The following is a 15,898-nucleotide window of genomic DNA, read 5'->3' as shown; positions in this document are numbered from 1 at the left end:
TTTCATTTTGAGAGTAACTCTTAATTCAATCCCTATTTTTGTGACAATATAAGTACACAATTTGAGAGAGTTATTTTTTACAAAGTATTTGTTTTGATACCAAATCTCTTAGGTTGCAGGGAAAAAAAATCTATAACGATAAAGGGAATCTTCTTATTTAGACGAATATAATCAACTTGAGAGGGTTGGGGAAAAATATAATCTTATTTGCCAATTATATATCTTGAATCATTTCATTTTCTTTATATACATATGGATATCACAATTAATTAAGTTAACTAATTACAACCCTGATTAGTGTAAATGTTCGGTTTTTTTATATTTGTAGACTATACACACTTAAATTGCATTTAAGGTGTAAATTCCTGTGATATTATTGATTGTATGTTAAAATTTGAAACATATGACAAATTAAATGATAGTATTTCAAAAGGACTAGTGCATGATATATTTCTTTCTATGTATCCTAAATCTTAAATTGTTATTAGTACTATTATTCTCATGTTTTAATCACAACTAGTATTATACATGTGCGATGCACAGATTAAAATATTTTTAATCGAAATCAATTAAACAAAATTAGAAATCATATCATTATATAAAAATTATAAATAATCAATGTGTATACACTGAATTATTGGTGAAGAAATTTATGAACTGATAATTTTGTATGAATGATTTACACCAAATCTTCAAACCAAAATGCACTTTCTTTACTTTTTTAGTTTTACATATGTATTTTATATAAATTACTCCATCCGTCCCCCAAATTTTGACACAGTTTACCCTTTCGGTACGTCCCTGAAAATTTGACACACTTCACTTTTATCATTTTTGGTAGTTGACCACATATTCCACTAACTCATTTCTACTCACATTTTATTATAAAACTAATACTTTAAAAGTAAGACCCACATCCCACCAACTTTTTCAACTCATTTTCCATTACATTTTTTTAAACCCGTGCCGGATCAAAGTGTGTCGAAATTTGGAGGACGGAGGGAGTACTATATATCAACCAAGGCAACTTATACTTTGTGTTATGCAATCTTCTAATCAACATGAGTGTTCCTATTACTTTAATTATTATTTTAATTAAAAAAATATCAAATTTCTTTCTTTTTTATTTCTCATTTTATTAGTTTATACTATTATACATCAAAATTTATTTATTTAAATTGATAAATTTTCAAAAAACACATATATTCTTATTGAAGACATTAACTAATTTATTAAGATTAAAATAATACGGTGTATAAATTAAATATAAAAAATTAAGAAATCTCATAATAACGTAACTAATTAATAAATTAATAAAGTATATAAATCAAGAGCAATAATATACTTGTGTAAATAATATATTCCATTTACAATTTTAGTAATCGGTTGATGAAAATCATGTGTTGAAATACTCCTATATAACTAAACAAAGCCCTAACAAATTAAACCTAAGCGACGTCTTCTTCTAGAATTTTGTCACCGCGCTTGGTCATTTATATATTTATACATGATGAGAAAATATGTTAAATAAATGGCTATATTCAAACCCCAAAAATATATGATTCCCTGGAAAAAAAAATGAAACTGACCACCTTAAAAATAACATTACATGTACAAAGTAAATCATGAATAACAAAAGACCATCAAGTAGCGAAACAAATATGTATGAATATGTGTCTGTAACCTCTATTTATAATGACAAGAAAAAAAAAATGGCAATACTTAATTAATTTCGTTTTTAATTTGATTTTGTTCATTTTGGCTTATTGTCATGAATTGTGGAGGCTGAAGAGATGCATGCACAAAAAAAAACAGTTTTTTATACAATAATTATGACCAACAGACATTTACCTTCTCAATACAACAAAAAAAGCACAATTTAACAAATAAAACCAAATTACCAAAACAGTCACCTAAGTTTGTCCAACATTCAAATCATTAGCCTCAAATTTAGAAGGCATATAACACATTATTCTGCACAAGAAACTCATAGAAGCACTCTCACCAAATCGGCCTCTCACCAGGCAAGTACGAAGGTGGTCGCCCTCGAATTGCATGAATGTGTGGAAGAAGAAAGGGCTATGGGAATTCAATTTTCTCAATAAAACTGACAAAAAAAAAATTACTATCAAAGTTTAATAATTCAATAGTATTAGTATAATAGTATTATAATCATAAATTTCTCAATTGAATGCACAGAGTGAAAAGCCATGAAGTCGATTGAAGTTTTTTTAGCTATCTAATTTCAAAGGCTCACTTACCGTTATATTTCTATGGGAAAAGAAAGGCGGTGGGACTGGGAGTATTAAATTAAATATCAAGATAACCTCTCACTCACTCCGCTTAATCACACTTTTAAAGTCTTTGATTATATATTTTTAATTTAATATAATTTTTTAAATTAAATGACAATCTTGTAAATTTTTCCAAAATTCTCCTTACATATTGTGTAGATGATTCAATTACAATAAGCTAGTGGGGAAATAAACAAAAGTTGGAATTATGTGAATTGGGCTATATATGTTCGGTTTCTGAGATGTGGCCTATAATTCATCACACTTTAATTGGGCCCATTATTTTTAATTAATCTTGCTTAATAATCGTTGACAACTAACGACTTATTTTTTGAGTTTAGATGCATAATTCCTCTTTATGATTATATTAATGGGTGAAAGTTAGCGGGCTGGTTTAGTGTGTGTTGTTTAATAAGATAATTATGAGAGGCCTAACGAATAAATAAATATGATTAAAGATAGATATTTCATACTACAATTTGTTTTTTTGATATTATATATGTCATGCTGTAGTATGTGAATCCTCCTTTCTTCTTTTTTTTTAGTCGAATGGCTTGGACTATAACAAATAGAAATTTAATATCCAATTATTATTCCCCGAATTAGGTAAATTTTTTTAATTTAATGGATGAGGTGAATAAAATAAATAGGATTGGGGTGATTAATAATCTACCAATTTTGGAGTGATAGATAATCGCCCAATTGAATTGTTATAGCGTGCGATACTATTCATCATAATACATTCACTGGCCAAGTCAATAAAAAACATTTTATATAATTAATTCCACATTTATACAAAAGTTGAGTATTAGATAATGGAGTGCAAAAACGATAATTATATGTATATATTTCTGGGGCCGAAAGGAAATTCACCCTATAAATAATAACCACTACTTTTAGAACATGGGATTTGAAATCAATTTAAAGTAGTGTATTTAATGGAATCCTATTGAAATGGTTCCCACTTTAATCAAAGTCCTCTGCTTTGTCTATTTTATTTAAATTTCATTTTTAGTGGAGAATAATTATGGAAGACTTCAAAAAGAGAATGCAAGAGCTGCAAGATAGCAGCTGTACACTCCCCAAAAATAAATAAATAAATATTATACAAAAAAAAAGATAGCATTCCAAGACATCTTATGTTTATAACTATTTGTACTAATTCTACTTTTCATCCGTTTGCGATTAGGAGTTTCAATTTTTTATTTTTTATATTTATAATTATTTGTACTAATTTTAATTTTTCCCTTTGTAATCAGGAGTTTCGATTTTTCATTTTGATTTACCTACAATTAAGAATCCTTCAACTAGCAAATGGTCTTAGGAATTGAATATTTAATTCATTTTAATCATTTTTTATATTAATAATAGTAACGTGCCTTAGGGATGCACAGAAGGAAATGACATTGAAATTCACTATAAATAGTTTCCTTTATTTGTTGGGTTTGATATTATATACCCAAATTTGACTTCTGCGAAGTGAATGGAGCTAAGTCAATATAAATTTTTGGTGTGGGCCATTTTTAAGTGATGTTTTATTTTTAAAACTGAGTACTCTTTGTACTTTTTTATAATCTTTTGCCTATATAAATCACATAAATTTGATTTTTATTGTATAAACTACTTCGTGTGCAAAAATAATTTAGAAAATTGCAAAGACTATATTACGTTAAAGTTTGAGGATATATTATACAATACTCATAATTAATAGAATAAGATTTATGTTTACACAAATAATAAGTGCTGAGATTTTGTGGTAAAATGTTACTTTTGTACGCTTCTCAGTACTATACCAATCATGATTATTCACCACCTTAAAATTATATAATAAATGTAAAGCATACAAATTTAAAAGTGATGCTTAGAAAAGAACAAAAAAAGGTGGATGGTACTTGATGGTGAACCCACATCCCCAAACCTCATTGGTCCAATATAGTGCACCTAATCATCTTTAATTCTTTCTCATCTCTAAATTTTCTAAAACAATCCTACTCCTCCATCCCCAAATGCTATAAACTTTGGGTTCGGCACATAAATAAGGGAAAAAGTAAAATATGAAAAAAGAAATGATAGTGGAAATAATATTAATGAAGAGTGGTATTCATATTATTATAATAGTATAAATTGTAAATAAAATGATGTGTAGTAATTGTTTGAATTTTTTAAAATTAGAAAGTTCATACTCTTTGGGACAGACGAAAAAGGAAATAGTTCATACTCTTTGAGGACGAAGAGAGTATCTCAATTCTTCCACATCCATAAAATAATACTCCCTCCTTTTCAGAAAAAACAATACGTTTACAAAAAAAACAATACAGATTTTAATACACAATTGATTAAGTGAAGAAGATTAAAAACGAAGTGATTATATTATTAATTGCCAATTGAACAATACTTTTAAAAAAAAAACAATACAGAAATGCACAGTTGATTAAGTGAAGAAGATTAAAAACAAAGTGATTATATTATTAACTGTCGTTTAATTGACAAAACTCATTATCATATAATTATCTATCTACCATCTAGAATTCAGTTATGAATACTTCTACAAAAACAATACAGATTTTAATGCACATTGATTAAGTGAAGAAGATTAAAAACAAAGTGATTATATTATTAATTGTCGTTCAATTGACATAACTCATTATCATATAATTATCCATCTAGAATTCAGTTATGCATACTTTTACAAAAAAACAATATAGATTTTAATGCACAGTAGATTAAGTGAAGAAGATTAAAAACAAAGTGATTATATTATTAATTGTCGTTCAATTGACAGAACTAATTATCATATAATTATGAATTATCCATCTAGAATTCAGTTACGAGACTCAATCTTATGAACTGAACATAATACATTTAATCATAGATAAATTCTTGCAAACTGAACAACTCGTTTATGGATAATAAGCCCCATTTCATTCGAGATAAAAAAAAAGTTCAAAATAAAATATTTCTATTTTTATAGGATTGACCAAAATAAAAATATTTTCTATATTTAAAAGACGGAGTGTAAAAATTTCACATAAAATCAAAAAATTTGGTTATTTATATGCTCCATTTAAAAATCACTAAATTTTAATTAGCTTATAATTGATTAATGATAAATTTTATATAAGTGTAGTACTATATTTGATTTATGTGATGTTTAATTTGATCAAACTTAAAATATCAAATATCAAATCAACTAAAAACGTATTACTTGGATTTTACATTACACTTTATCATCATATTTTGAATCGTTAAACTTAAACCTTATAAACTTACTTTACGTTTTGTGGAGTATAATTCTAAGCTAGAAATCATCCAAAATTATTGGTAAATTTGCTAGAAATTCCGTAATAGTTTTTTGATTCATCGATCAAAACATAAAACAATAAAAACATCACGCAAATTCAAGTCAAATTAAAAGCAAGAGCCAAATAAAACGAGTTTTGATTTTACAAAAGCATCAAATTTAAAAATCACCTAACAATAACTCCAACCGCCATTAATTTCATCACGCCTTGAAGCACAAAAACTGGTGGTGGTGGCCGTGGCCGTGGCCGTGGAGGTGGTGGTGGCCGTGGTGCTCCGCAGTCTCCTTGTCGATCAGGCATCGGACGTGGCGGAACTCCTCCACGTGGCAGGGGATGTTGATCGGACCTTTCTGATCGAAGCCGTACTCCTCCTCCGACGCCTTGAGCAGCTGCATGAACAGCGGGTGGTTCACATACATCACCGGAATCACAAACCGCTGCTGCTCCCCGCCCTGCCCCACCATCACCGCCAGATACCCCTTCGGAATGCTCCGCCGCCCCTGGTGGTGGTGGAAGTGAATGTGCGGCATGTTTTCGGGATCCAATTTAACCAAATCGATGTGAAATTGATTCAATTTTAACCAAATCGATGCGCGAAATTAGATGCAGAGACGAATCGACGGATGCTAGATAGAGAAAGGCCAGGGATCGGAAGCGGAGACGGCGAGTTTGAAGGTGGTTAGGGCGGAATCGGTGAGAGATCTAGGGATGTTGCTCATGGTAGATGATTGCGCTTGAACTGAAACGCATGAATTGGATTGAGAATTTTAAGCTTCAATTTCGCTTATATAGATGGAGAGAGAGAGAGAGAGATTGTGTAGGGTTTGTTTCTGGTTTTGGATTCTGAGTTTATACGCCAAGAATCATGCTGTTGTTTCTCTCTCTCTCTCTATCAAAGTAATATTTGCTGGTTTTTTCTAGAGAAGATAGGCGTGAAGAAGAAGGTGGGGAGGGCATATTTGGAATTTCGTGTCAATTTTTTATTTGTTCAGGGATTAATTTTTTTCCTTTTTAAGTTTTAAGTCAAACAAATCAATTTAAGATTATCTGGTTATCTATTCTATTATCCGCTCTATAATTAAATACAGTACTGTTTAATATTTTCTGTATTTCCCCCTTTTTTATTTTATTAAATGGCTATATAAGTATCTAGCCCATTAATTGTTTTGATACAGATTATTAAATGGGAAATATACATATGCCGATATGATTGCTGATTTTCCATATATGATTAATGACTATATTATAATAACACTGCACTATCTAAAATCTAAATCCTGAAACACTAAATATAGTCTATCTTTACAAAAATTAAAATTTCTGAATGTAAAAAAACCTTATGGAGTTTCTGAAGAAATCAGCGATAATGATGGGTTAACAATATTTTGGATTATATTTTTCTAAATTAAGCATAGATTAGACCAATAAAATCTTCATTAGTTATGGTAGTAATATCATACTAAACGTAAATTATTACTCCGTAGTATATTTTTTAAATTATTGATATATGTATATTTGAGAGAGCTGCAAAATTTAAGGTGCTGACGATGGACTTCCAAATTTACTCAATCGAAATGGACAAATTGAAACTTTAAAAAATCTTGTAATTAATTTTACAAATTTTGTAATAAGATGATAATTAAATCGAATTCATTATATCGTGTGTAAATTTAACAAGAATATAAATAATATATATAGGCCATTTGACTAAGCTAAATGACTACGCATCTCGTTTTCTTTCAATTTTCCTTTTATTTTATTTTTTGAAGTGCGTAGAATTAATGCAAAAAATTTAAAATAAAAAATCGTGGCAAACACTAGGACCACTTTGTCCCAGGCAAAAATATTTAAGTTAAACAGTGTGATAGAGGCGTTTCACCTGTGATTTATTTCTAATTAATGCTAAAAGTCAGAGTTTATATTGTTGGTCGAATTTAATAAATAATTTTTATACTTTTATATTTAACTCATCGAGCTGAGTTGGATGAAAAAATATATTTGAAACAATAAATTAAGTAGAACCTAAATTTTGTCATGACGGCTGACAGATATGTTTGTAAGGAATCTATTATTCAGCTTTTAATTGGTGGATTATAGTATTATAGAATATTTTATTTATGTAAAACAAAAATTAATATTCGATCCGAAATAGAGATCACGTTTTAACTTATTAAATTAAATCAACGGATGCATATTTCAAAGCCACGAAGTAATTTTTATAATTATAATGATTTTATTCCCTGTCTACTGGGGTAATTCTAGTAATTCATGGATCTATCATCTATGTAATTAACCTTACTTTAAACCCATATTATAATTGTGATGTATACTAATTTAATTCCATATTTGACCCATAAGTATGACCATGTTAAATAATATTCTTCAAAAATAAGTTATGTTAAGATTTAAACCCATATTATAATTGTGTTGTACAATAATTGAATTCCATGTTTGCCACCAAAGGAAATTACATTTATAACATATTTCTAAGTTTACATGTCATACTAAATTTAACCCCAAGTGATGTAATTGTAGGTGTTGACACTATTAGACATGGTGACATGGATTTGATTAAATTATTAGTGAGAGAAAATCCCAAAATGATTAGTATACTAAATTTGAACTTTGCTTTTGCGGCAAATCTAATCAGGCCACGCTCCTCAATCCTCAGTCAATCACGCCCGTTTATTTTCCTCACTTTGCAACGGTTGTGTCCCTAAAGATTACACCATTTTAAAATGTGATTTACCTCCGGGCTAAGATGATACTCCGGGAGTACGTTTCTTAATCGGTACGGGATTTAGGAGTTACTCCCTCCATCGGCGAATAAGAGTCTCATTTTTCTATTTTAATCCGTTCGCGAATAGGAGACCTGATACATTTTTACCATAAATGATAATAGAGTCTCACATTCCACTAATTCATTCTACTCATATATCATTTCAAATTAATATATACAAATGAAACTCATATTCCACTAACTTTTTTCCACTCACTTTTCTTAACATTTCATAAAACGCGTGCCGCCATGAAATGAGATTCCTAATAACGGACAAAGGGAGTATTAGTTAATGTGTTTGATTGAAGAGATAAAATGTGGGTGTATGTATTAAATAGAGAGATGAGAGTTGAATATTTTAATTAGAGTGAAAAAATTGATTGGATGTACTAAATGAAGAAAAAAAATATATAAATATAAATACATCATCTTATTTAGAACTTAGCTGGAACAGAGGGAGGAAGTAATAACTACATCAACTCATATTTATTATATAATTTAAAGTTCGTAATATAAGGCCAAACATATTATAGTTTAGTGGTAGTACTTTTTCTATTCTCAAGGTTAAACTCCACTAGCTTAAAGTATATTTACTTTTATTGAATTAGGAGAATAAGAATGGTGGTGATGAATTAAATCAATTTTGTCTTTATCAATAATTATTTAAAAATTTAAGATTTGATTAAATTAGGAGTATGTTAATTCAAGAAGTTGAGATGACTTGTAAAGTTATTTTTACATCACTGAGAATGATATTCTTTGAATAAAAGTCATTTGAGGTACATTGACAAGTACCAAATCCAAGTACAAACGCATGGAATTCCTCCACTATTTCAACTAACATAGAAAAGGATAATCTACCTTGTGTTAGGTGGGAATTTACATTAAAAAAATTTGTGCAATGGACACACGCTTTCAATATAAAATGTGACGTCTTCATAATTATAAATCTAGAGGCTGAACACATACGTTGTCCATTCGTGACTTGCGACACATCTAATTATTTCTAAATCTTGTATTATAGTAGTATAAGTAAATATAAATAAATGACGTTGACATCAAGTTTACGTATAAATGATGTTAATTTCCACGTGTGTGTTTTTTATTTAATTATTATTGTATCAAATCGAATCAAATCAAAAATTTTAATCAAATTTTGTACTCGGTTGTTAGCTATAATAAGCCCGGATCATTAAATTTGTATAAATATACTGCTATTGTCATAAAAAATTAAGCTTTCATAGTGTGTATGTGTAAAGAGCTAACTAATTAGCCTATGAATTAAATTAGGGTGTTCGGTTTGCAAGATTGTATCCGAAATTAATTTTGTACTTTGTAGTGTGTTTAGACCATGAGATTCAATCCCACAACTCAATCCTAGATGAATAATCATGGGATAATTAGTCATAGCTAACCCCCTATGACTAAAATAATCTCACAACTCAATTCTAACTAGATTGTATCTTGTTATTATTGTATTTTGGAAACTGAACAACATCGTAATGTATTAAATACATATAACATAAAATAAACAAGCTAGAACATTTACCTATAGGAATTCTAAAACTATATATGAATTCGTTTATAAAAATATTATGATATGATATTAGGGATTTCAAAGCATCGAATCCTTCTATATATGTGTGTTTATCCGATGGTGTGGAGGAATAAATAAGGATAGAATCTTGTAATGATAGATTATAGATAAGCAAAAACACTAATTTTAATTAGTGGATATCTAGCTATCAGTCTAGACTTGTGATTTACTTTTTGTCTTCGTTGGTTATTGTTATTTTTTTTTACTACAAAAATACTTGTTCATTGTCGAATTCACTACAAAAAAAGTCAATTTACCGACAGTATTACCGTAGGAAAATTTTCGCTACGAATTACCGACAGAATTACCGACGGAATATTTTCGCTACAAATTACCGACGGATCTACCGACGGAAATTTCTGCAGGTGAAAATTTTCCTTTTTTAATTAATGTATTTTCGTCGGTAATTCCGTCGGAATTGTTTTTTTTACCGACGAGCTCTTTACCGACGGAAAATTTACCCAAGACCCTAATCCGTCGGTAAAGAGTTCGTCGGTAATTTTGCTTTTACCGATGTAATTACCGACGGAAGTTACATCAATTAAAAAAGGAAATATTTTCACCCGCGGAATGTTCCGTCGGTAATTCGTAGCGAAAATTTTATAAACTGACATTTTTTTGTAGTGATTGAAGTCAGGCTCATTACCTATGGTAGTTTAAAACTTTTAGTTTACATTAAAAAAAGCAGACACTAATAATGATAAACCAATATCATCATGTAACACTTAATTTCTTGCAAAAATTACATTTTTTTTTATGTTCTACACTTCTCATTGATTCCAAACAATTTTTTTTTTAACATGTCATATTCAAAATTAAAGAAAGAAGTTAGATTCATTGTAGGAAAACACCTGGCACCACCATACACCATTCGTTTTATGCTACTATGTAATTCCAAATATAAAGGAAGATTTGATTCTATTTTTTTCCTTTTTTCTTTAATTTTATAGAAAATTTTAGCATTCGTTGTCAATATTTTGTAAAGCTTACAAGTTTATGTTCTCTGTTTATATTCTCAACATCAGAAAATAATTATTTACTAGTATTTCAATTCAAATAAAGTCACAATTTAGTAATTAATTTACTTGAATTCTAAAATAATAGTAACCTAAATTTAATGTATATCATCTATGTTAGGATGACTAGCTGTAATGGAGAATAGCTGGAATCTTGTGATAAAATGCAAGTGCTTTGTCATTTCACATTCACGTAGTGGAATGTCCGCCTAAATTAAATTCCATTACTATGATGTTCTACAAAATTCAAGATGCAATAACATTACATAAATAATGTTTACAAATCAATTTATATCTGATTTTTAAAAAATCACATTTTTGATACTCCTACTTAATTAGATTATTTTCTAAGGAAATTTAATAATGACTTAATTCATTGAATATATTAGATTAAGGATACAAGTTTTTTTTTTTTAACTAAACGTATAGTACGAATAAAGATTAAAAATAATCATTTTAATTAAACATGTACATAATAAAGAATAAAAATAATTATAAACTCTAATTAGATAAGTAAACCTACTTAATAACTATATAATTAATCAAACTAAATCACAACTAGTTAAAATCAAATTATAAAAGAAAACTAGAATTTGATATAATAGGATACAGAATGAGATACCAAAGTTAGAACAACGAATCCCCATTGATTATATTACTAAAGTAAGGTGAAATAAAATATTATTTCCATCACCACATTTTTATTTTTATTTTTATTTAAAATGTGTATCATCTCCAATCGAAATTAAAGCTCCGATAAAAGCGGAAGTTTGGAGTTGACTTAAAAACCTTGATTTGTCACAGTGCTGCAAGTTAGTGCTCACATCCCAAACATTTTATATTCCAATTTTGTTCTTTTATTATGCTATTTTTGGGCTCTTATTTTCATATAGTACTATATTATAAATATACTTTAGGATTGAGATCGTGTCAATCTATTTGTGGCTTTCTATAAGTGCAGCGGAATGATTTCATCTATTTTGTGAAATAGTAGCAAATTTCATCCCCACACAAATGGGTAAAGGTTTTATTCCTTGACAACACGAGCTTTTTTCCCAATTCGACTCTGAAAATATACTCCATCCGTCCCAACAAAATAATATTTAGTGTGTTTAAGTTGAGAGAAAAAAAGGTTATTGGATGATTTAATAAAGAGAAAATAGAAAATTGCTTTAAACGCAGTAGTAGAAAATGCAAAGGAAATGAAAAAAAAAAAAAAAAAAAAAAAAAAAACAATTCATATACAATGGGAATAATACTGGAATCTAAGCAATCACTATCAGCATGAAGCAAAGACATAAAAATTTATGTGGAATTGAAGATCAACAAATGGGGTGTGTGGGCTCTAACAAAATGAGGCCCAAAATCAATGCTCAATTTTCCCATTAAAAGATCTTAATATGTGTCACGTCCTACAAAAAATAAGTACCCTCTTAATTATTCTTATACTACTCCACATAATAATAGTATACTAATTATTTACAGTTTAGTATCTACATTTGATTTATTTTACAATTATTGCACAAACAAAAAAATTGCAAAAACATTTACGATATCTAGTTTTTTTGCACATATCTATACAATACTCATTTCCAAATCTGCAAGTATGATAAGTTGAGTTGGATTTTTTTACTTGAAATTTTCCCTAAAAACATTTACTTAGTTGTTTTCTTGTGAGGATATTTGTTTAGATTTGTGGAGGAAAAGGGCTTGACTTTTCGCAGGGAGATTCGTGTTTGATTTTTATTAAATGAATAATAACATAAAGAAGTAGCCATAAAATATTCAACAACTTACATCCTCTGATCAATCATTTTCTCCACATAAAGTGATAAATCCCATTCATTCATGCAGTAGTATTCCTCATACAACTTATCGATCGATATTACGTAGTTTTCTTGATAAGATAAATTCTTCCAGGTACACGAATATGTGTTATAACACGCAATAAAAAATTATTCTTCAACAAAATAACAAATTCATTAAAGTTAATTCCAATTTTAAAATCGAAAAGGTGTGTAGTGGACTAGTGGAGTAGTACAATTTTAGGTCCAAAAGAATATAGACTGATTAGCCCATTTAGCAATTATATTTGAATTCATGGAAGCCTATTTCGATCCAACAACCCTAATCCGTGCCCTTTTAGCAATTATTAAAATTTAAGGAAACCTATTTGGATCCAACTGCAGAGGCAACTTAATTGCATGGAAAATTATTCAAAGGCCTATTGATAATGAAAATTTACAAAAAAATAATTGTGATCTCTAAGCTCCATACACAGTACTAAAACACTATTGCTAATCTCCAAAGGATTGAAAAGAGAAGTCTATTAGGCCCATGGGGTCGGATTCTAAACTTCTCACATTTTAGTAAAGAAGTACAGGAAGTGGCAAAGCATGGACTCAAAATGACAGTGGGCGATAGAGTTAACACTGGATTTTTGGCTTGACAATTGGATCGGGAATGATATCTTTCCAATTTCTAAGTAACAAAATAACCTTATTGAAGAAATGGGTATGAAGGAGAGAAAATGGGTTTGGAACTTTACCTAGAAAAGAAGACTTTTTGCTTGGGAGAGGACTTGGAAAAAGGATCTCTATCTAGCTGTGGAGCACAAATCCCTGAGTGAGAGTGATAGTGTGAGAGATGCGAGGATGTAGGCTTATAACAAGTCAGCTTCTTTCTCTGTTTTTTAATTTTAGTTGCAGGTTACTCGTATCTTGGGATAAGAGAGGAACCACTTCATTCTTGGAAAGTTGGCATAGAGAAATGTAGCCCCACTGCATGCACAACTTTTGATTTGGTTAATCTTGCAGGGCAAACTAAACACCAGACAAAGACTCTTTAGATTTGGCTTCTCTGGAATTGAAGATGAGTTATGCATCTTGTGTCGGGAGGAACCTGAAACAGTTGACTACATCATTTTTAGTTACAAATTTTTTAGTAGCCTATGACATTTTAGATGCAATTGTTGGAATCTCAACTTATGCGTTCCCAAAGATCCAGGAATTGTCCATCTTGAAATAAAACTGTTGAGGTCTCCATTTCATTCTTCAAGCCCAAAATACAAAATAAAATGGAGTAATGCATGTTCTTCGGTAAATTAAATATGTGTGGAACTAGGCCAAATTTTGGATGGACGATTTAAATTTAAATATTAAACTATGAACCAGAGAAAGTTTAAAACGAAAGTTTAATAAAACTTTAATAACAACAATTCCATAATAAGGTTATTATTATTTTTATTTACGTCGTTCGAACAATTTGTCACCCTTGAAATCTATTTTCACATACGTATATGGGCTCTATCCATACATAGATACATCACATGATTCACATCACATTAAGTTCATTAATTATGGCCTTGTAAATTAAATAATTGCAGTCGAAACCTAAGTGGTTATTTCTAGAGACTTAATAATCATCTTTTCCACCATCGTCAACTAAACTCAATTATTTGATGTGACCATAGAATAAATATTAAGTTGCCATTTCAAATATCAATCTATACATTTTATTTACTACTTACGCCGCTCGTTATTCATTGTTGAACGCTTTGTAACAATTTCAAAAAAAAATTGTTTCACACACAAATGCAATTTGAAATTTGAGCAAATCGTTTATAAGACGTAATGTACGAATGTGTGTTGAAATATGTAAAGAAGTCGTAAATGAATTTGGACCGTTGATTTATACTATGATGTAACTTTGCCCTAATCTTAAACAACATTTATATATCTACACGGAACTTCCTTATCTTAGGTCACACATATATAAAAGATTATGATTTTTTAATACATAAACTATATTTTAAAATATAACACTATTTTTAGCTAAAAAAATGTAAATAAGATGCGTCACTAATTACAAATTAAGGAATGATTTTTAAAATATAAATATCATATTTAATGGATAAATAAGTTTAAATGTAGCTTTCGTTCGGTAACGACAATATTAAGTTGGTGGCTAAACTCAACTCAAGCAATGAAAATGATTTTTAAATAGTAAGTGTTCTATAATTATAATATTAATATTTGAAATTGCACCATGATAAGCTCGAGTATAAGTAATTTGTTGTAATAAGCTTATTAGTAGGATAACCGAGTGAGTGATACTAACATAAAGTGTTGATAATAATGACAAATTTGTTGAAATAAGCCTCTTCAAATGATGAAGATATGTTAATCATAGCCGTGTAAAACAAATTAGCTAGAAACGTCATTATCATCAGTTTACTAATTTTAATTAATATTTGTGCAATAATCTGCCCTTTTTTACTTTTCATTCCCTTTTTTTCTTTTGTTTTCCGGCTAAAGTGTATTTTCGATATCAATTATTTTATCTCAATTGTAAATTAAACACAAACATTTTAAAACGTGCATGCGAAAAGGGATCGATTTTTATTCAATTTTATCTCAAAGCATGCATATGTGATATGTATTATGGAAGAAATGTTAAATAAAATATTTTATTTAAAACCCGAAATTCCAAAACAAATTTTAACATTTCAATTATGTGAAGTCAGTGGCGGAGCCAGGATTTTAGTCCTGGGGGGCCCAAATTAATATATTAAAATTTTTGTAGTGTTTCTTTGTCAACGACGCGGAAATGACCCTGACATAAGTAGTAGAGTATTGCGCGCTAGAGATAGACAATGAGATAAATAATTAGAGGATTAGTAATAGAAAATTTAGAGATACTGTAAAAACGTCGACCATCGAAAAAAGTTAAAGAATAATATTTTTATAATAAAGATCATAGTACTATTGAAACTAGTTTTACCAATAATATATAGTAGTATAGTACTTATATATTTACAAAATTATAGAATTACTTTCTTCTATTCTATATTGTATATAATTATAAATAAAATTATTTATACAAAATTAATAGCTAATAAGTTTATACAA

At 28.9% G+C, this 15,898-nt stretch overlaps 1 protein-coding gene across 1 annotated transcript; it reads right to left on the bottom strand.

The window, feature by feature from the left end:
* Positions 1–5,682: 5,682 nt before the first annotated feature.
* LOC125211995 (auxin-responsive protein SAUR32-like) lies at positions 5,683–6,509 on the bottom strand. The gene has a single exon (XM_048111989.1). It carries the CDS (start codon positions 6,124–6,126, stop codon positions 5,797–5,799), a length of 330 nt encoding a protein of 109 aa, XP_047967946.1. The 5' UTR covers positions 6,127–6,509; the 3' UTR covers positions 5,683–5,796.
* Between the last annotated feature and the right edge of the window lie 9,389 nt (positions 6,510–15,898).

Source organism: Salvia hispanica, chromosome 3 (assembly GCF_023119035.1).
Source record: "Salvia hispanica cultivar TCC Black 2014 chromosome 3, UniMelb_Shisp_WGS_1.0, whole genome shotgun sequence".
NCBI lineage: Eukaryota > Viridiplantae > Streptophyta > Magnoliopsida > Lamiales > Lamiaceae > Salvia > Salvia hispanica.
This window is presented reverse-complemented; position numbering and strand designations above follow the sequence as displayed.

Bases quoted from the DNA above. Each gene is read 5' to 3' on its own strand.
- LOC125211995 (XM_048111989.1), bottom strand. From the start codon at position 6,126: ATGCCGCACATTCACTTCCACCACCACCAGGGGCGGCGGAGCATTCCG.